Consider the following 23072-nt stretch of genomic DNA (forward strand, 5'->3'; position numbering starts at 1 on the left):
AGCTTCCATTCAATACCAAGAGAACACAATGTTTTTGGTTTAGTATAGGTGGACTGTACTTGTAAGAATTTGTATAATGAATTATAGAGTTGGAGTGGAATATCAGAGCCTCTTTTCAGCAGTAAAGATTAGCTACTAGGAACATGGTCCACACACACTGGATGTCTGGTTATAGCTGTGCAGTTTAAACTGTTCCTGAGCCAGATACCTGCTCATTTTTAGCTGAAATTACTATTACTGGTTTGTAGAGATGCTTTGCATGTATTTATGACTACTTCCCCAAAACTGCTACTTGAAGAAATCCCCAAACTTACTATTTGTAAACTTCAAATGGAGCTCAGAATCCAGTTAGGCAATCCTTTGCAGTTGAATTAGGAGGCACTGAGAGACAGCAATTTGCTGCTCCCCACCCCCACCCTCCACCCCAGGAGCACACAGCCTTTCCTCTGCTTGCAAACCTTGCAAACCTTGTCCGGACTTCAGGGGAAAGCAAAGTCTGTAGGCAGAGCAGTGTAGCTCCCCACCCCCACCCCCACCAAGCACCCCAGCAGCACACAATCTTCCCTCTGCTTGCAAACCTTGCAAACCTTGTCGGGACTTCAGGGGAAAGCAAAGGCTGTAGGCAGAGCAGTGTGGCTTCCCCCCCCACCCCCAAAAAGCACCCCAGCAGCACACAGCCTTCCCTCTGCTTGCAAACCTTGCAAACCTTTTCGGGACTTCAGGGGAAAGCAAAGGCTGTAGGCAGAGCAGTGTGGCTTTCCCCCCCACCCCCAAAAAGCACCCCAGCAGCACACAGCCTTCCCTCTGCTTGCAAACCTTGTCGGGACTTCAGGGGAAAGCAGAGGCTGCCGGCAGAGCACCGTGGCTCCTCCCCCCACCCCCAAAGAGCAGCCCGGGAGCGCACAGCCTTCCCGCTGCTTGCAAACCTTGTCGGGACTTCGGGGAAAGCAGAGGCTGCCGGCAGAGCACCGTGGCTCCTCCCCCACCCCCAAAGAGCAGCCCAGGAGCACAGGACAACAGCGATTTGGCTCCAGGGAACACACATTCGCTCCATAAGACGCACAGACTTTTCCCCTTGCATTTTAGGAGGGAAAAAGTGCGTCCTATGGAGCGAAAAATACGGTATGTTCTAAGCATGACCAAGGCCCCATCTGCAATGTATCATACTACAGTGGTACCTCGGGTTAAGTACTTAATTCGTTCCGGAGGTCCGTTCTTTACCTGAAACTGTTCTTAACCTGAAGCACTACTTTAGCTAATGGGGCCTCCCCCAGCCGCTGCGCAATTTCTGTTCTCATCCTGAAGCAAAGTTCTTAACCCAAGGTACTATTTCTGGGTTAGCGGAATCTGTAACCTGAAGCATATGTAACCTGAAGCGTATGTAACCCGAGGTACCACTGTGCTTTGAACAGTCACGGCTTTCCCCAAAGGATCCTGGGAAATGTAGTTTGTGAAGGGTGTTGAGAATTGTTGGGAGACACCTATTTCCCTCACCATTTCTGGAATTCCCTGAGAATTCTGCTTGGAGTCGTGGGGTGCAGACAGGCACCCTGACATTTCCCTGTGGGGGAAAGTCCAATATGCCTGTGCTTTTAAAATGAAAGTGCAGTTTATAAAGATGTGGAATATGTGTACAGAGAGAAATTATTCTCTGTCTCAAAAAAACAGCTGGATTTTCACATCAAGATTCCTTGGCAGTAAGTTCAATACTGACGAAAGGGAATTTTTGGAAACCACAAAATTATGGAATGCATTTCCCACAAGATTTGCTGGTGGCCACTTGCTTAGCTGCAATTTTTTTTTTTTAAAAAAAGGCGTAGACAAAATCATAAAGGGCAATCTCTCGCAAAATCTTATTTAGTCACTGCAGCTAAGAATGGATCCCTCATATACAGAGACAATCTCTCTCCCATGTTAAGGGGGTGGGGTGGGGGCACTTTTTATTTTCCTGCTCTTATTTGGCAAGAGTAGTAGTAGCTGTATTTTATTTCCTGCTGCAGCTTTAGCGTCAACTTGTAAGGGATGTTTTAACTTTGTTTGCCAGCCATTTTGAGCTCTTTGGAGGAAAGGGACGGCAAATATGTTTTAAATAAAATAAAATAAAATCCCACCTTCTTTCTCAGTTACTCTGGAGAGGTGATGTCTTTCCTAATGGCCTCGAATCAATACCGGCACAAAATGTTGGTCAGCCTTATACAGAGTCAGACTTTTGGTCCATCTATCTCCCTTCTTCTTTGGTGATCACTCGTAGCCTAGTAAAATTGTCTTCCATAAATACGGTTTTAACAATGAGTCCATAAGTGACTGTGGAGGCCAATTCTGGATCATCCACACGTCCTTCCACAGTGGGGACATTAGTTACCGGGCGGGAGCTGATCACGGTGTGGATTTGCCAAACGTGCCTTCCTCTTAGCACATCTCTCCCTTGCTTCCTGAGTTCGAGCGTCTTCAAAGCCCATGACTCCTTTGGTAAAGGCTGTTCTCCAGTTGGAGTACTAACAAGGCAAGTGTTTCCCAATTATTGGTGTTTATACTACATTTAAAAAATTTGCCTTGAGACAGTCTTTAAATCGCTTTTGTTGAGCACCAGCATTATGCTTTCCATTTTTAAGTGCGGAATAGAGTAGTTGCTTTGGAAGACTAATCAGGCATCCACACAACATGACCAGTCCAATGAAGTTGATGTTGAAGAATCATTGCTTCAACACTGGTGACCTTTGGTTCTTCCAGTACTCTGATATTAGTTCGCCTGTCTTCCCACTATTGCCTGCTACACTGGCTGCCAGGGGCTCTCCACAGTTACAGAGACGGATCTCTCCCAGCCCTATCTGAAGATGCTGATTGAACCTGGGACCCTTCTGCATGCAAAACAGATGCTCTACCACTGAGCTATGGCCCTCCCTTCATTAAAGGTTAAAGGAAAATACTTCTTCACTCAGCACATATGGAACTTGCTCCACAGGAAACGGTGACAGCCACAAGCCTTTCAAAGAGGGTTAGACTAATTCATGGGAGAGAGGGCTCTTGATGGCTACTAGCTATGATGGCCATGCTCTGCCTTCATGGTTGTAGGCAGCAGTGCTCCTGAATAGCAGTGGCTGGAAAACACAGGAGAGGAGAATGCTCTTCTGCTCAATCCTGCTTGTGGTTTTCTCATGGGCATCTGGTTAGCCACTGGGAGAAAGGGATGCTGGACCAGATGGGCCAGTGGCCGGATCCAGCAGTCTCTTCTTACTTCCCCCTGAAGGTGAGGTAAGGTGATCTTTGGCTTCGCTGTCTAATGGGCACACAGCCTTTTGGCTTTTCAGAATTCTGAAATGTTAGGCGGAATAAACTTGTGAGGGACAAAGCTGAGTGAACTCGAACATGTATCAACTGCAAATATAACGGGTTATTCAGTGGCTCATGAAGCCATGATGGCTTTATATAACAGTCTAAGAAGCTCTTTAAGGACAAGTGCATTATAACTGGAAATAGTCTTATGGGACAGCCTTACTTCCCCTCTGTGAAGAACTTGCCAGCCAGTCCACTTTAAAAATAAAAGGATATTCTTCATTGTACAAAATAAAACACTTTGCCAAAAGGACACTTTGGACTGCAAAGATAAGGGTATGCTACACGTTCCCTCAACAACAACACTCAAGCCAGCAGTGGCAACCTCTGCCAACCTCTTTTTCAGAGTTATTTCCTCTTAGGGAAGAGTCATTGTGCAAATCTCTAATAATATTCATCAGCCGTTTAAAAAAGAATATGGAACTGGAATCCAGAAGTGTGAAATCAATGTGCAAGTCAAATTCTGCTCTGGTGACCCCAATTGTCGATTTAGGTACTTTTTCTGCTTTGTCGGACTAATTGCATTTAAAATGATAGCAAATGCTGAAAGGGATGAAATATATTTAAAGACATCAAGGGAAAATGACAGCTTTAACAAAGTGATGTAATAAAGTCGTGGACAAGACCAGAGCCACTGCACTCAGTGGAAAATGCAGCAGAAAAAAAAGAAAGGAAATTTACTTTAAATGATACTGCTCTATCCTTTCTGCGTCCATGTGTGTTCATGGTTAAAGGCGGAAAAAGTTGGCTTTGATGGGAGTGATCAGCAGACAAGAGGGGGATACAATTAGTTCCAGTGTCTCTCCCCCAACAAATACAAATGTGTGTGTTTGTAATGGCAGTTAAACACTTGCATGTAAAGTGTAGTCTGGGTATCAGATCTGGAAGTCAGATCAATGCGAAACACTGCTAACTGCAGTTTTTCCAGAGAAGAGCAGTACAGGCACATAATCTAGCTTCCTCAGAAGCACACTTTTATTTTTATTTTTATAATGTACACTTTTAGACTTTTCAGCTCTGGAGAAATGGTTGAAAGTGTGTGGGGCAATGACTAAAACAGGAATGGGGGCACTTCCCCCATGATGGTTCACCTTCCAAGGGTCACTTGCCAGTGGAAGTGGGGGTCAGAGGCAAGAGCAGGCAGAGCAACAAATGTAAAATTTAGCTTTGTGCAGTAGACTAGTTTCTACACACAATCACACACCCCTCTTTATCTTCCATCCAGACAAGCGGGGAGGCATCATCGCGGTCCAAGGGTGCAATTCTAGTCAGGCAAAAACAATTGGGCGCAAAGTAGGGCCTGTGAAGGCTGTGGCCTGAGAAGAATTCTGAGGATCAGGCTGAGAGGCCTGGTCGACCACATTTGACTCCCAGCCCTGAGGTGGCCTACCCTAGCCTAAAGCTTTTGAACCCAGAGGCGTGGCTGAAGCTGGTTTCTGATGGGGCTCCACTGCCCCGCAGAGCTTTTCCCATCCCCAAATATCAGAAGATATCATGCAAAAGTTTGCGCCTTGTCTAACTTTGCATTATTTAGTCTCATTATGTATTTTATCACACATACAGTATTTTGACTACATGGGTGATGGTTGTTGTTTTTAGTAGCACAAACAACTTTAGATCAGAGTTTGCACTGTTCAGTATTTCCAGTGGCAGGTTTCCCTGTATAACGAAAAAATAGATATTTTGGGAAGGCTGACATAGTATGGTGGAATGGAGATTAAATCCACAACACCACCATGTTTTGTTGGTCTCCTGTAGCTGTATGTCCTTGTGCTCTTTCACCACTTAGTTCCTTACTTTTAAAGCATTCCCAGTATAGGCTTGTGTTGTTTCATAGCCAAAGGACCCAAGGAAAGTGCCCATAAATTATGTTTCAACTTGTTTCATTCCTCAACAGTAGAAGGTAAAACATGCATCTGGTCTGTTTCAATTCTGACAATCCGCTTCTCAATTTTTCTTTCAATGGCCTCGGCCAACAGCTCTTCTCCCTCTTTTTGTTCCTTGCTGTTCTCTCATTCTTTTCTTCAGTTCCTTTAACCTCTTCTTTTTTGCTTTTCAGTCACTGATATCCTTATATTTGCGAGAGCAAAATTCTGTATTACTACTCACAGAGTTTATTATGATTATTTTTGAATCTCCAGTACCTGTCATTCCACCCAATTTTCTAGCATCTGCAAATATGACATGCATATCTTTACTCCAAGTGATTCATGCCAACATCAAACTACATTGAATCTTCAATAAAACAGTTGAGAATAACTTCCTGCCAATTGATATTGATCCATGTGACCGCTTAGAAGCTTGGTGTGATCTGTTCTAAATGCACCACAGATAGATGTTTTGGACTACAAATCCCATCAGCCTCAGGCACCACAGACATAGTTTTACTTTTCATGTTTTTTTCCCCTACCTACAGGTTGCTGGAGATCTATCTATCTTTCAAGAGCTCACAATGTTATATATTTTATTGACTTCAGATTGGTTCAAGTATAGTCAAATATTTGGATTTCTGTTAGAACTCCACAGTTAGGCAGCTACTACATTGTCCTTCATGTCTGTGAAGGGCATGTATATCAGTCAGACACAACCAGACCATGGACTGTTGCTAGGAAAGTATGCTAGTGCAATACTTTGCATCAATCCTCAGGAATTTGTACCCACTTCCTGACAGATTTCCTGATGGGTTATTTGCAAACGATTAAATGGTGCTGACTGTTAACCCCATGCATTCCTGAGAGATGAGCCCAGATTGAGTGTCTTGAAAACATCCTACTCCACAAAGCCATTCAAGATCAAAGCAGAACAGGAATCTGGAGAGTTATCTAGCTTGTGGTGTACCTTGCAAAAGAACTAAAGAGATACACAACTATCAATCCTGGGCAATCTCTCCCCTCCCTTCTGTACATTGACCTAAAAAGAGCTCTGTAGCCTGATAATTCTTGTAATCTCTGTAACACTTTGCATTCTCAAGGTCCATCAATCACCCGGAAGATAGGAAAGGTCTCATTTTTTAACAGACTTGGGAACAGGCACAGCGATAAAGCGTACATAGTGTCAACTAGTTTTGAGGATCCAGACTACCATAAATCTCTGATTTCTAAATAGTTAGTGCAACTCTTGTCTTGCAGCACATTTTATGGGACATTCATGAAGGCTTAACTTGCTGTTCAATGCAAGTGTGTGCATGGTCCTTAGTTGATTCACCTGGTTATAATTTACCAAACTTGCCAGCGGACATTTCTGGCACTGTGATCTTATTCTCATTTGCATGTGGCACAGGCCTACCCACCATGGGATAACCTGTTAGAATTTCTGGACAGAAGATACCTGCTTCATTAGACAGATAAGAACTAAAGGTCTGATGCTGTGCAAACTCCCAGCCTTTAGCCTTGTTGTTGGAACTGAGAACTCAGTACTTCAAATAATCAATTATTCTGTTTCCAGTTGGGTAGTTGATTTGCCCAGTGCTGAATATTTTTTTTAAATGATGACTGATGTTCAGGAGCTCTGCACTGTGTTTTTCGGGGGGGGGGGAGAATCTCGGTATTCATTTACATTAATTTATACTGTGCTCCACAGAAGAAGTTACCCACTTTTATCCAAGTACTGAAGAATCTTTGTGAAATATTTGCTAAGAAATGGGGGGGGGGGTGCATGTGTGTTTGTGTGAATTGTTCATGCCTTCCTGGTTATGATTGCTTTGAGTCTGAGTCAGGTCTTTCAGAAAACTATGGATGTGTCATCTCATAGTAAATCCTCTTTTCCTCTGACTTGCTGATTTGATCATTAAGAACGTAAGTACACTTGTGGGGAATCAGACCAAGGATCAAGCATCATTTTGTCTCAGCAACTGGTACTCAGAGGGACACGGACTCTAAATAGTAACCCTACTCTCATAGGTGAAGAAGAAGAAGGTGAAGGTGAAGGTGAAGGTGAAGGTGAAGGTGAAGAAGAAGAAGAAGAAGAAGAAGAAGAAGAAGAAGAAGAAGAAGAAGAAGAAGAAGAATTTTACTATTTATATGCCTCCCATTTGGCTGGGTTGCCAGTGATAGCTGTTTATCAGACTTATCCAGGACTGGTCTAATGAAGTCCATGGTCATCAAAACATCTTGTGCTAGTGTATTTCATACACAAATCATGAACTGTATGAAGAAGAATGTTCTTTTGCCTGTCCTGAATCTAAAGCTAATACAATTTATTTGGGCAACCCCAACTTCTGCTAGGCTTGGGCTGATAGGAGGGCACCAGCTTGGAGTAGATTATAAAAACAAAGGGTGCTATGCTGTTTGTCACTTTCGGAAGATTTGTGGTGGTATGCATCATGCTGGATGCAGTGTATGAACTAGAAGGCAGTACAAATATTTATCATTGCCCAATTTCCGGATACCAGCCTAAAACTGGGCCTGGCTTTACCACCAGGCAGAGCAAGGCAGCCAGAGGGCAGGAAATTTCCAGCTGTTTAATTTATTATTATACTTTTGACTGCACAGGTGAGGTGATGTTTCACTCTGGTGGACCAAAAGGTTTGGTGCAATGGAAATTCAAACAAATACTCCAAATTCAGATGGTCAGCACTTGACCTCTAGGCCCCTGGGATTCTTCCACTGCTAAGGAGCACCAACATCCTCCCCCCAAAAAGATGCACAGCTATAGGTCTGCTTATCACTCCATGTGCGCCGCAGAACATGCAATGGGGAAAAGCCCAGTTCCCTGGTATACATTTCTGTGGGAAGAGATAGATGGTCATTATTTATTTTGCCGGTTTTTATCTTTCGCCATATATAAAGATCTTGAGGTGAGTACTGCATTAATAAAACAAACAAACAAACAAGCAAACAATCTCATTTTAAAAGGGGGTTAAGAAATAGCCAAGTCAGAGTGCCAGCAGTGTGGGAGCCATCTAAATTTCAAGGGCAAGGGCACTGCAGGCTTAGGGTGCAACTACAGACAAAGCCCACCTATGCGTCATTGCTAAGTGTGCAGTTTCTGGAGTGGAATCTTAAGCTGGGCCTCCTTTGAGAATTGTTGTAACGTGGTTCTGGTTGGTGGCTCCACTCAAAAGGAAGGCCACCACATTTTGCCCAAGTTACAAGTCATCTTCAAGGGCATCCCTATGTAGAGTGTATCGCAGCAATCCAAGCAGGAGGTTATCAAGAGCATGGATTATGGTGGCCAAGCCATCCTGGTTCAGAAACTGTTGTAGCTGGTGAGCTAACTGGAGCTGGGCAATGGCACTCTTGCCATGGAAGACACCTGTGTCTCCAGTAACGAGGTGGTATCAAAGGACACTCTCAGAATATGCACCTGCTCTTTCAGGGAGAGCCCAGCTCCACCAAAAGGAGCCTGTTCCCTTGATTCCTGGACCTGAGAGAAACTATGCCACAGCACCTCCATCTTACCAGGATTTAGTTTCAATTTATTAGGCCTCATCATAGCAGCTAGGTATCAGTGCAGAAGCTGCATGGTCTCACCTGACTGATGAAAAGCAGAAGTAGAGCTCTGAGCCATTAGACATGTCCTGTGTTTAACATGTCTAAAGAGAAGCGCCTGAAGCTATGAGAAGTTCCACCTTTTGCCGTGACAGCTCTTCTCCCTTGTTCTACATATACAGTGCCTGGTTCCAGCGACTCAGTAATGAGGGGCAGGCCCTCTGCACATCCCCATAGGCATTCTTTTTTTATTATATCACACACACCCCAGGATAGCCCTGGCAGTGAATGCAATGTTCTGCAGCCGAGCCCTGGTCAAATTAAGGCCTAGGGCTGCCTTGTGTTTGAGCTACAAGGCTCTCTTTAAACTCAGAGGGAGAGCATGATGAGATATTGATTTTCATCAATGTCTTGATTTTATGGCATTGCTCACAATTCCCATCCCTCCAACAGCTGGATCTCCATTAAATGTTTCGGTCCCATCTGGAAGGAGACTATGAAAGGCTTGCAGGCCCTCTCCCCCTTAAAACGAGAAATAGAAAGGGATTTAATTAGGGAGCTGGGTGGCTTAGAAATAAGACCAGACCATGACCTGGGTGGTCTTCCAGCTCTCCCGCTACATATGTTAAGATTGCAAGCAGCACCGTACAAACCCTTGTTTACATTTGCTCAATTTGCTTAAATTACGTTTCCATTCATTGATCAAAAAGCCATTTATACTAAGTGGGGAAAATGCCTTTTTTTAATCATATGGTGCTGTCTTGTACTAGTCAGGGCAGGCCCTTGGGATCCAGTATTACAAGGCTTAGTATCTGGCTGCGTGGCAGTGAATCAAAGAGCAACCTTTGGCAACGCATCCGTTGCTTCATTATGTCGAGATGATCTTTGAAAAATCTGTGCACCTCCCGATGCTTCATTTATCCTCTCTGCAAATTAGGGATAATGATGCCTTCTGATCTCAAAGGGTAGTCAGATGCCCCAAGGTTTGCAAGGGACTTTGAAAATGCTCAGATGCACAATACAGGTCTGTTAGCAAATAGAAGCAGAGAAAGTCCCCCGCTTTCTTCTGGGATGGTGCCCAGAACAGCCCTAGTGCATGACAAGGAGCTCCTACACAACACTGCAAATGCATGTGACAATGACTCATTCTCCTTCACATTTGGCTCCTCGTCCACAGGAATACCTGCAAAACATATTGACTCCAGCATCCCTCAACCTGCTAAGAATCGTCTGCATGTGCAGAGCCTGACTAATCCCTCTGGCCGTTCAGATTCTATTCTAAAAGCTATACTTGTGTTATCCCCAATGCAACATCAATATGGCACCAGGTCCAGTTCCCATATAATGGAAAGTGAAGGACCAGTAGCCTTGCTATGTAGCAGGAAAGCTATTTGTTGAACTGATTGGATGAGGAACAATCATGGAGCATTCACTGAGCAAGCTTCTTTTTGCTGCTCAGACTTGGCAAACAGATGCTACAGTCAAGCAAGCGCTCTCAGTTGCTCTGAAAAGTTGAGATGGAACAATGGCAGGAGTCCAGGAGACTGATTATATCCAGTTGTGTCTGGAACGGGAGGGCAATCACTTACTAAAAAATGTTCCCTAAAAAATGGAAGGCTGGAAATGGACCTGATAGCTGGCTGGGAAGTCTGCATCCATTGCCGATTTATTTTTTTCTTTTAGCACAATCTCAAGTAACTGTAGATTTGAGGCTAGATGGCAGAGATGATGAACCTGAGAAATTTCAGAAGGTATTGAACCACAACTCCCTGCTTAAGGAAGTTTTTAATGTTTGATGTTTTATCATGTTTTTAATATTCTGTTGGGAGCCGCCCAGAATGGCTGGGGAAACTCAGCCAGATGGGCTGGGTATCATCATCATCATCCCTAAGCACTGTCCATCCTGATGGGAGTTGATGTCCAGCAATTCCTGGAGGGCCACAGGTTCTCAATCCCCGCCCCTTCTGTGGAAAAAGGCCCTGCTGCAGTAGTAGCCATGATACCCAACACCGCCACTTTCCATTGTACGTCCCACTGCACTATCTAGAAGGTCGCCTTCCTAGTGACAAATGCAAATACCCTTGGCAACAGAGGCACTTCCTGAAGGAAATACATCCGGATCCCCTGCAACCCATGAGCAACAAGTGCATGTTTATTGTGCGGAAAGAAAATATCATCCGGAAAGGCCCCGAGGGGTCTGTATCAGGATCAGAAGCTGGGATGATCTAAGGGACCTTGGTTTGCTATAAAGTGAGTCAAGTCAGAGGGGATGATTTCGAGTCATGCGATGTTCGCGGCCAGCCTGAACTTTAGAAAATAATAGATGCAGTGTTAAATAAAATTTAATAGCTGCTGATTGGAGCAGCTGGTGGGTTAATTTATTCTGTAAGGCTCTTTGTATTACAAAAAATTCATTGGATTGCATATTTGTAGGCGAGAAAGCAGAAGGCTAAGTCACAGGGTTATTTTGGCTGTATGATAAATAAAGGGAGCTATTATACTATCACTATCTGGGGCGTAATTTTTTACAATAATACTCTCCACCTCACCATGCTGGTGCGTGCAATTAACCACAATTAGAGCCCAATTGCTCGCCTACTGCTAACAGCTGCCACTGCTAACAGGCTTCTCACACTGTGGTCAAGGCCATTTTTTCACTATAGTGCAAACAGCTATGGTAGGAGAAAGGTTAACCACCCTCCTTTGGTGAACGGCAGAAGTCTCCCTCAGACACTCTGTCTGCCAACTGCTTCATTTACTAGCAGCTGTTTTCTTCCCCATTGTCAAGAGGATAACTGAAACAAAAATCACTGTTCTTTGGGCAAACTGCATACTAGATAGCAAGCTCGGAGGGATATTATTGAATAGCAAAGGCATTTGATAGTATTAGAACCAACCACAGGTTCCACTTCTGCTGATGCGCAGAATTTTGAGCAATTAGTCACTGGATTAAGTTCAGTATTTATAACCCCCTGAGTCATAGCCGTTAGGCCACAGAGTTGGGAAACAAAGAAAGGTTGCTGTTGTTTTTTAAAAAAGACTCTTGTTCAGGGTTTATTTGGATATGCTTCCATTTTATTCCAGTAGCTATTGCAATTTCCTGGCTTGGTTTTCATCCAGAATTTGAAGAAACATTAAAATTATACGTAAAGAGTGGGCAAGAGTTTGAGAAGAGGATGGGCGGTGCTGAGGAATGTCCTTGGGATGGAGAACGGTCCTGACTTCTGTCACAGCCTTCTGGTGAGTGAGGTGAACGTCACATGTGGAGAAATTGTTGTTACAAGTGAGCAGAATGCCTACCCCAATGCAGCAGTTAAACAGCACTATAAGTAGTATGAAATAAATTTTTTAAATGGCATTTGAAACAGACCACTGTAGCCATCTTATCAAATTCAGGAGTCCACCTATCACACTATATCTGAGCTTTCACATGACGTAAAAGCCACTTCTGGAAAACCAACGGAATGGAACACATGCTCAGCGCTCATTTCCATGTATTTTGATTCCAGATAAAATCCATTTATCCCTTAGCCCAGAAAATTACAAGAGTAAAGTGACAGAATTTGGGGCGGTACCTTAGCATATGGTTCTTTCCTGCTCTTTTCATGGGGGAACAGAAGCACACACATGGGGGAGTAGTGATACTGTCCAATGGATGACATTCATTGTTGTGTCTCACCACCACGCCCACATATGAATGAAATTTAGAGCAATATGATGGTATATCAAAAAGCCGCAATTCCATAACACAACAGGTACTGCAATGTGAAAACGGGACAGAAATGCTAGCAGGAAAACTAACACGGTATTTCTATGTTTGAATGCACCGTACCAGTGGTGGCAGTGAATACAGGCTGGGCCCCTCCAGACTGGTGGGGGGTTTTGCAGGCATATTTGCTTCAAGGTCATTAATGTAATGCTATTAGTGGCGGATTTATTCTACACTGCCCACACACCATTCCGCTTTATCTGGAGGGGTGTTCTTGCACTATAGTGCATCAAAAGAGGGACAACCAAACAACCTGCCCACCTTGCAGAACATTTGTGGTATGGGTATGTAAAGGATTGCGGTGGGGAGCTGTGAGTCATGCACCCACAGAAAATGAAGCGGTATGTCTGCTCCAAAACTTCAGCGGGTGTAAACAATATCAAAAGCAGAATTACGTATAACTGCCCCAATAACACCACAAGCACAAATACTCATGGATGCATAATAACAATAAAGAGAAGTCTGAAAGGATTCATTATGAGTCCCCCACCTCGGACTGGAAGATACTTGCTTTTTCCAGATGCCACAACAGAAAACACTATTTTCGCAACTGACTACCTTCCCATAAAAGCACTTTATGGAGAATGCAAGAAGCCTACACCCGGCACAATATATTCTGCTGCCTGAGGCAGACAAAATACCTCCCCCCCCCCCCGTCCTGCTATCTGCATATAGAAGTCACTAAGACTTGTGAACTGAAGCTGATGGGTCTCCACCCCCATCGTTCTGCCCAGACGCTGAGGTCCAGCGCCGAGGGCCTTCTGGCGGTTCCCTCATTGCGAGAAGCAAAGCTACAGGGAGCCAGGCAGAGGGCCTTCTCGGTAGTGGCGCCCACCCTGTGGAACGCCCTCCCATCAGATGTCAAATCGATAAACAACTACCTGACATTCAGAAGACATCTTAAAGCAGCCCTGTTCAGGGAAGCTTTTAATGTGTGATATTTTAGTGTATTTTTGGTTTCTATGGAAGCCGCCCAGAGTGGCTGGGGAAACCCAGCCAGATGGGCGGGGTACAAATAAATTATTATTATTATCATCATCATCATCATCATCATCATCATCATCATCATCATCATCATCATCTGAGGACACCAGGCTAGGTCATGGGACGCAGGACAGGTGGCACATGCACCTTTGCCTTCCAGCATCTCCTAACCCCCAATATCTGCCACCAGGGGCCATTACACTCACTCAGGTGTGGGGAACCTCTGGTCCTCCAGATGTTGATGAACTACCACTCACATCAGCCCAGCAAGCAAGGAGGGCCAAAGTTTCCCCATACCCTACCCAAACTCACGGGAGGCCCATCTCCCTGTCCCTGAGAAACCACCACTGCAGTCGGCTGTTAATATGGTGAAATGTACAGTATATCAATCTTACTGTAACAAAGAGCTCCCCTTGCATCTTGTTACAAAAGGAAAGGTGGCAGAGGGAAGTTTCACACATATTGTGTGAGTGACATTTCAGGATTCTGGCAACATGACCTATAACAGACAACCACAAAACTTCAGACGGAAGGCAATTAGACAGGAGACATTTCTGCTTGTTGCAACATTCTGGTGTGACAAAACAGGTGAAAATGGGGTGGTTTTATCTTAAGAAGACCATTATCTCCTCAGCTTACTTAAATACACCCCTGTGTTTTTGCTGTTTAAAATAAGAGAAAAAACAGTGTGTGTGTTGGTGGAAGTAAGTGGATGGCAAGTTTTGAACACCTCAATCCCCAGTGGAATTTTCTTATACGTGATTTAAATTGTGACTACTAATCCTATGTGTGTTTACTCGGAAGTCTCACTGATTTCAGTAGGACTTACTCCCTAGTTAGTGTGCACAGGATTGCTGATTAATGGGTGCAAGCTTTTACATGTATGGCACCCGACCTCCCTCCTCCAGTATTCCTTCCATTTGCAGGTGGGACAGTGTGGATCTAACCCAATATTCTGTACTAGATGGGCCCTTAGTCCAGGCAGGCTCTTCTTATATATGCTGAAGAAATACAACAACAACAACAACAACAACAACAACAACAACAACAACAACAGCAGCAGCAGCAGCAATTTTATTATTTATGTCTGTTGTTATTGTTGCTGTTGCTGTTGTTGTTGTTGTTGTTGTTGTTGTTGTTGTTGTTGTTGTATTCATATTCACCATGGTAAGGCAAGACCTGATTTTGAAAGCTTTTTGAAGCCCAAAAGATACCAACACAATGTTTCTCTGGGGAATCTGGTTTATAATATTTGTGAAACTGGCTTCCGGTTCCTGTACTGTGCCATGGTCGCCTCAATGGCTCACCCCCACACAGATCAGAGTGGGGGTGGGCGGAGGCACTGGGTGCTACGCACTTCGCCTGATGCGAACCCCCCCCCCCCAATTGCCATTGGACGTGGAGGTTCTCCTTATAATTGGGTTTTAATTGGCATTAAGAATAGGCACACACTGGACGAGATGGACATTATAACTGCGAGCCATCAGCTGCATGGAACTGAGGTTTGAAATTGGGAGAAGATTCCATCTTGAGTTGGAGGTGGATGGAGGAGGGGGGGGGGCTTTGCTACGTTTTATGGGAATTTTTACATTTATGATTTGGCAACCCTCTCCTAATATTGAATTTTAAGATATACAAGCGAGGATGGTTTGATGTACGTTGTAACACTGGGATTTAAAAGATGATGTAAAGCTGCTTGCGGCTTGAAAGGAGTCAAGGGGGGGGGAGAGTGTGGTTGTTTTGTTTGGAAGATGTTGCTGGGAATTAAGAGCCTACGCCCCCCACCCCTAAAAAAAAGACTGAAAGAGATCGTGGAGATGTTGAGATATAACCTTTTCCCCCTTCTTTAAAGCAAAATGCTATGGTAGTGGCAAAAGAAAAGTGGCGTGAGGGGTTTTTGGGTGCTGGAAGAGGAATGGCGCTGTCTTCCCTTCTGGAAGAAGAAATGGCAAATCTCTGGAACTTGTCGATTTGGTGCCAGTGGAAGGGAGGGATCTGCTATTGGAATTGCTTGAGTATTATGGGAAAGAGCTGAGCAGAGGAAAGAAGAGGGCTTAACCTTGAAGTTGCAGCTCCGCCCCAACCAAGCTGGAATAATACAACAGTGGGAATAAGGAGATAGCCCCAAATGCTACAGGATAAAGGAAAACATCAGAGAGACATATAAGGCCAGGAGACTAACAACCGACTTTTGGATGTGGCACATGCAGGATGAAAAGGAAAAAGCTATGGTTCCTCACTTGAAGCGTTTTGGGAGGGAAGTTAAATAATATAAAAACACAAATAGAAATCATTAAGAGTGCAGCTGTTAATTATGTGATAATTTTGAAAATGGAATAGAATAGAGATAAATAAGAATATGAAACACAGTAATATTAGATAAAGGCCCATCAAGAACAGCGCACACAAAGCCTCTTGACAAAAATGTTTTAATTTGGAACTGATTTTTGTAATTGCACTTATATTGAAAATCAAATTTAAAAATTGGCATAATAATAATATTTGTGAAACTATTTTAAAGGTTTTCACTGTAAGGAGCAATAAATTATGTGACAAATATAACATTGTTAGCCAAACCTTGAGGTGCCAACAATGGACCAGTAATCAGCAATTATTAAGTACATACAATTGTTTCACTAAAGCATTTCACTGTTGTCTAATCAGTAAAAGCCTGTCTAAGAAAACCCTTCACCTAACCACAAAGAGACAATCTGCATGGACTGGGGTGTTTAAATGAAATATCACTTTATGAGAACAAAGGGAACCCGACTTGAAAACAGCCAAGTCATAAACCGATGTATTGCTCAGCGAAATAATAGAAGCTTTCATTCACAAAATCAAACATCAGCACTTTTATATTAAACCAACAGCTGAACTCAGTCTGAACCACAGCTCAGTCTCAGAAGCTGATATTAAGTGCCAGGATTGGCTTGGGAAGTGTGAAGTAAAAGCAAGTGCAGAAATTAGGCTTTTCAGCCTATCTTCTTGGAAACTGAGCACTTGCCTGAGCTTAGCAAATACCACAAAATTTCAACAGGCAGCAGTTCTGCCAATAAGGCTGTGCTTCTCTGAGTAAGGAAGTTGACAAATGTTTCTTTGTTACTCTCATCTACTGTGAAAAGAGTAAGGTCCTTCCCGGCAAACAGTGACAAAAGGGTTTTTGTCTGAGCACTAAAGTAGCAGTAGCCCAGGTCCAAGTTTGGCAACATCCTGCCTGTACCCAGTGGATCGGTGAGAGGAGGTGGATGTTCTCTGTGACAGAGTGATGGAGAGTCATTGCCGTGCAGTGGTTAGTGTGTTGAATTAGGATGCAGGAGACCAGAGTTTGAATCCTTACTCAGCCACGACTGTGGGTCACTCACTTGGGGCTTGTTCACACTTCCGCTTGTACCATTACAGTCAGGGTGGATTTGATTTAAATCACTAGTCAGTAAGACTTGATTTAAATAATTTTTTTACAGAAAGACTCATTCTGACTGGTATAATCTTAATATTTACAACCAGAGGAAGGTTTCATTTTTGGAATAATAAACGTTCAGAGTAGTTTTTACAGCTATATCAAAAATTACTGATTTGGTTATACTATTAGAAATACATAGACAGATAATTACGAAATTATTGTGGGGTTTAATAAGCTAACTGTTTATATTTGGACAACTTTTCTGCTGTACTTTAATCATTTCCTTAATAACAATTTAAACAATTTATTTAACTAAAACAGTAACATTATAGCATATGTATCCATGTTTGTTAACTGATGTGGTTAAACGGTGTTGTTGTTGTTTTAAAAAACTTAGACTGAGTTTTAGCGCACATGAAAAACTTAGAACAAATCCTTATTTCCTGATGAATAGCCTTTGGACTATAATGTAACTTAAACAGAAAACTGTATTTGGAAAGTTTTTTTTCCCCCCAAAGGCATTTTATTTTAAAAATCCGATTTAAATTAAAAAAAAAATAATTTTAAAAAATATATCATTTATTTATTTATTTTAAAAATCATTGATTTTTATCCACCCTGATTACAGTACTAGAAAGCATGGGTGCCAGTGACAAACTCAGTGGGGAAACTCCAGAAGCTTATGGCAGCAGTTGCTCTGGAGGAGGAAGAATTAGGTTGCACACATGAAGCATGGAAATACGGCTGTTTGGATCGTGGTCCATTCCTGCACAGACTCCTGGCCTGCTGTTTATGGCTTGGGAGGGGGCAGGAAACCTCAGGAACATTCAAGATCAATATGCTTGCCTGCTCCTTTGGATCGCAACTGCTTCTATTCAGAATTCCGGTCTGCTATTTTTTTTGGGGGGGGGGGTGAGATGCAAAGAGGGTCTCAAGGCAGCCACCACGGCACTGCGCCCAGGCAGTCAGCACGAGCACAGATCCGTTTCCTTTGCCTTCCCCTGAATTGAACTGGCTATTCTGGTTTTAGGTACATAGCAGCGCTATGTTTTGCCTTTTAACAAAAGGGGGGAAATGTCACGGTTGCAGCAGGAGAACACATGTTACATTTCATGACATCAGGCAGTTAAAATGTATAGCTGGTACATACAGTGCTCTCACCAGAACTACTCTGGATTTGCATCAGACAGAACTGTGAGTACAAAATGTCCCAGCTCTTGTAAAAATGTGGGTGAGATAATATTGCTATCGGAAGCTTAACTATTGCCTTTCTTGATGGCTGCTGCTGCTGCTGCTGAGCTAATAATCCTAACATTCCACTGAAGGAGTGTTCAGTCAGTGCTTGATCATAAACAGGAAAGGAATGAAGGGGGGGGGCAACCCCAACCTTAGGCTTTATGAAAGATGCAGGTCATTGACCTTACAAATCGCGACAAAATTAATTTGGCACGGCATGCCGCTTCTGCCTTTTAACTATGCCCTGTGGAATTTGAGCACCTGATATTACTTAAGCTCTACAAAGCAAAAGGCTTTTGCCAGCACAAACAGCTCAGGCATGTGTGGACAGAGCCAGTCATTCAATTTTGGGGAGTCTGAGGAGAGAATGGCTGGGCGTCTCCTTTCTCCCACCACAGAAAGAGCAGGGGTGTTTCGAGGTGATGGCACTGAGGGATTATGTCGCCATCTTCCACAAGTAGCAACAGAGTCGCCGCACACACTGTTTGCCGCAATACGGAATAGACAGGAGGGTGAAGGAGGAATACAATGATTTCATCAGTACATGGTCTGTCCTGTCTATGGAACGCCAGCCTATAACCTTGGGTGAACTGACATGCACTGTGCAATGGGATGGAATGGGATAGTTTGCTGGCATGCATTATGCCTTGCCCAAAGATGTGGCTGATTACTCTGGGTTTTTAGTGTTCAAATAATAATTAGTTGTGTACACACTCCGGTTTACTCTGCATCCAGCACTGCATCCCAATGCTGGTTTGGGAACTGGCGTGCACACGACATTAGCCACAATCCACACCTTTACTGTGATTTCTTATGAAATACTGTGTTTTGAGGTGTGTGCCCCCTAAAACCAGATTCTATCAGAATTGAAGAAAAAAATGACCTAGCCACGTTTTAAGCTGGTAATGTGTACGCAGCCTCCCCCCAAAGCAAGGCTTTTGAATCGCAAGTACATACCGTGGTGTCCACAGCGGTGACCTTCTTGGTGGGTATATGTTTCGGGGTGGGTTCCTTTGCGCAGACCAACACACAGCCCTCAGGACCCAAAGTTACAATGGCTGTTTTACAGCCTCTCTCGAGCAGGATCCGCCCCACACGCCCAGCATCTTCAACATTGCCAACTGGGATTCCTGTTAAAAGTTCTGCCTAGGGGAAAAGGTTGAAACAACACAAAACCCACATTAGCTTGGGGGGGCGGGGATTAAGCAAAAACATCAATTTATTTCAAGACTACTAGCTATGTGAAACAGATATGTAATATTTGCTACTATTAAATGCATTGAGAGACAATGGTGTGTACCAGGAAATATAGTGGGAGGTGCAATAAATCCCTTTGAAAGCACAGATTAACCACTCAGCCCTTAATTTATTATTTCCACAAATGAGGTATCGTACTGATGTACCAGTACGATACGGTAAAGAAGCTGGTAAAATGTGGTCTTTACTATGCTACCACTCAGTGGATTTGTAACTGGCTGACTGACCGAACCCAAAGAGTGCTCATCAATGGTTCCTCTTCATCCTGGAGAAGAGTGACTAGTGGGGTGCCACAGGGTTCTGTCTTGGGCCCGGTCTTATTCAACATCTTTATCAACGACTTGGATGATGGACTCAAGGGCATCCTGATCAAATTTGCAGATGACACCAAACTGGGACGGGTGGCTAACACCCCAGAGGACAGGATCACACTTCAAAACGACCTTGACAGATTAGAGAACTGGGCCAAAACAAACAAGATGAACTTTAACAGGGAGAAATGTAAAGTATTGCACTTGGGCAAAAAAAATGAGAGGCACAAATACAAGATGGGTGACACCTGGCTTGAGAGCAGTACATGTGAAAAGGATCTAGGAGTCTTGGTTGACCACAAACTTGACATGAGCCAACAGTGTGACGCAGCAGCTAAAAAAGCCAATGCAATTCTGGGCTGCATCAATAGGAATATAGCATCTAGATCAAGGGAAGTAATAGTGCCACTGTATTCTGCTCTGGTCAGACCTCACCTGGAGTACTGTGTCCAGTTCTGGGCACCACAGTTCAAGAAGGACACTGACAAACTGGAACGTGTCCAGAGGAGGGCAACCAAAATGGTCAAAGGCCTGGAAACGATGCCTTATGAGGAACGGCTAAGGGAGCTGGGCATGTTTAGCCTGAAAAAAAGGAGGTTAAGGGGTGATATGATAGCCATGTTCAAATATATAAAAGGATGTCATATAGAGGAGGGAGAAAGGTTGTTTTCTGCTGCTCCAGAGAAGCGGACACGGAGCAATGGATCCAAACTACAAGAAAGAAGATTCCACCTAAACATTAGGAAGAACTTCCTGACAGTAAGAGCTGTTCGACAGTGGAATTTGCTGCCAAGGAGTGTGGTGGAGTCTCCTACTTTGGAGGTCTTTAAGCAGAGGCTTGACAACCATATGTCAGGAGTGCTCTGATGGTGTTTCCTGCTTGGCAGGGGGTTGGACTCGATGGCCCTTGTGGTCTATTCCAACTCTATGATTCCATGATTCTATGAGTAGTGGGCTGAAGAATAACATAATATCTATTGTAATAACCTCTACAAATAATTAATTCAGGGCTCTGGCGTTCAGCCAAACCCAGTTTCCTGATTTGTGCATGAGACACATGCTCAAAAGCACATTTTAAAAAAATTAATACATTAAACAAGCAACATTTTTAGGTTTACATAAAAAACCCACCCTAGTAAAATGTGTGAAGTGGCCAACTGCGTGCTGTGCCCGTAACGGGGATTCCACCATGAACTTCCCTTGTTCAAGGGAGGTAAATGATTTTCCATTGCTTTACCCAAGGAGCTGCTTTGAAGAACCACCTCTAAGAAAACTACTGTGGGGCTTCCCTCTTGTTCCTTCCCCATTTTCCTTGGGAGTAGACCCTATGTAAAGCAATGGGGGGGGGGAGGTCTGTGTTGCTTTGCGCAGGAGGTTGTTTGGAAGGGCTTTCCTAGGGGGAAATGAAGGAGTTTGGATTGGTTTGGGGAAAAACCATGCTTTCCCTTGGGGGGGGGAGAGGGGAAGGGGGAAGGGAAGGCTTGGTTCATTTATAAGCCAATCCAATGTGTGTGTGTGTGTGTGTGTGTGTGTGAGAGAGAGAGAGAGAGAGAGAGAGAGAGAGAGAGAGAGAGAGAGAGAGAGTGTTTTGGAATATATAACCAGACAGAGGGCCTTCTCGGTAGTGGCGCCCACCCTGTAGAACGCCCTCCCATCAGACGTCAAGGAAATAAACAACTATCCGACTTTTAGAAGACATCTGAAGGCAGCCCTGTTTAGGGAAGTTTTTCATGTTTGAAGTTTTATTCTGTTTTTATGGTTCTGTTGAAAGCCGCCCAGAGTGGCTGGGGAAACCCAGCCAGATGGGCAGGGTAGAAATAATAAATTGTGTTGTTGTTGTTACACACACACAGGGAGCTGAACCTGGGGCCACACTCTTGAGAAGTGTCCAAGTTGCTTTTAAGCAGAGGTTGAATGGCCACCTGTCATGGATGCTTTAGCTGAGATTCCTGCATTGCAGGGGGTTGGACTAGTTGACCCTTGGGGTCCCTTCAAACTCCAAGACTCTATGATTCTGTCTCCTAAGGAGAGTCCACTGCTCAGTCTTTTCCACCGTCAAATGCCATCTACTGTTAGCAAGTTTCTCCTAGTGCCTTGCCAAAGTCTGCTTCCTTAATAATTTCCACCGTTTCATTCTAGTCTAGAGATGAAACCCTGTAGTGTTGGCCCTAGCCCTTCTCACCATCTCCCAAAGTGGGGCGCATGCTACAATGCCACACTGAGGCAATACCACAATGAGGTCCTTGAAGGAAGGGCAGGTTACAAGATGCAAATACATCTGCACCACACCCTGTTGATTGCATGGATTGTGATAGTACCTAGTTTAGAAGAGAACACTGTGTTATTGCTTTAATCCCAGAGAGCGCCCACAGTCCTTGACTGTTATTGTCTGGCCCTCCTTCTGTGCTGCACAGTATACAAAGGTGGTTGTGGTTGTCACATTAGGCAAATACAGATGCCTTTAGGAGTTTCTGCTGCGTCTGCCATCTGCAAAGAGTTGCCTCCAGCTGTATTTGCAACAATTGTGATGCAGCTGAGATACAGAGGGAGAGGGGGGAAATGAGGACATTGCAAGGCAGGCCAGGAGTCGATTTCCCGCAAAGGTAGCAGACACAAGACAGATGCTACGTGCCAAAAGTTAAAATGTACCACGAAGTGTCAATTGTGAAATTAAATATAAAACTGCTGGGCTGTGTTGGAAAGTTCCTCCCTCCAATAAAATCACTTTAAAAAAAAAAAAAAAAACAATTGGAGGAAATAACTAATGGCTGCTCTAAAAAAGAAAACGAAGACACAATAGCAGGAGGCCAAGGAGGATATTTTTAAAGAGCTTTCTACATAAGACCAAGGGGAAGAGATTCTTCCCCCTGGCTCCTACCACCACATCTTGCAAAAAGGCATAAAACACTCACAGAGAGATGAGGAAATGACCAAATTACCGTATTTTTCGCTCTATAACACGCACCCGACCATAACACGCACATAGTTTTTAGAGGAGAAAAATCCGTAGGCATGCCACCCGTAGGCATTCCCTCCATAACACGCACAGACATTTCCCCTTACTTTCTACGAGGAAAAAAGTGAGTGTTATGGTGCAAAAAATACGGTACTTATATTGTTAATCTACAAGTCAATATACAGTCAATGTAGTACCCCCAGATGTTGTTGGGCTACAGGTCCCATCATCCCTGACCATTAGCCATGCTGGCTGAGGCTGAAGGGAGTTGGAGTCCGGCAACATCTGTTAGCCCCCCCCCCGTATCTACAGGTAATGCTGCTGCTGCAGAACCAAGTGCTTAAGCAGAAAATGCAGAAATGCAGAATTCAACAGCGTAAAGATATGCAAGCTCACA

General features: G+C 43.9%; 1 protein-coding gene across 4 annotated transcripts in view; it reads right to left on the reverse strand.

The window, feature by feature from the left end:
* RBKS (ribokinase) overlaps positions 1-23072 on the reverse strand; it is a 78278-nt gene that overhangs the window by 5345 nt on the left and 49861 nt on the right. For 3 of the 4 annotated variants that reach the window (XM_081186467.1, XM_081186465.1, XM_081186468.1), the window contains exon 7: positions 19109-19297. In XM_081186467.1, coding sequence (XP_081042593.1) covers positions 19109-19297 — 189 coding nt within the window. Of the gene's footprint in view, positions 1-7781; positions 8057-19108; positions 19298-23072 lie in introns of those variants that run through there. The other variant, XM_081186466.1, reaches the window with a different exon arrangement.

Source organism: Podarcis bocagei, assembly GCF_964188305.1.
Source record: "Podarcis bocagei genome assembly, chromosome: 3".
NCBI lineage: Eukaryota > Metazoa > Chordata > Lepidosauria > Squamata > Lacertidae > Podarcis > Podarcis bocagei.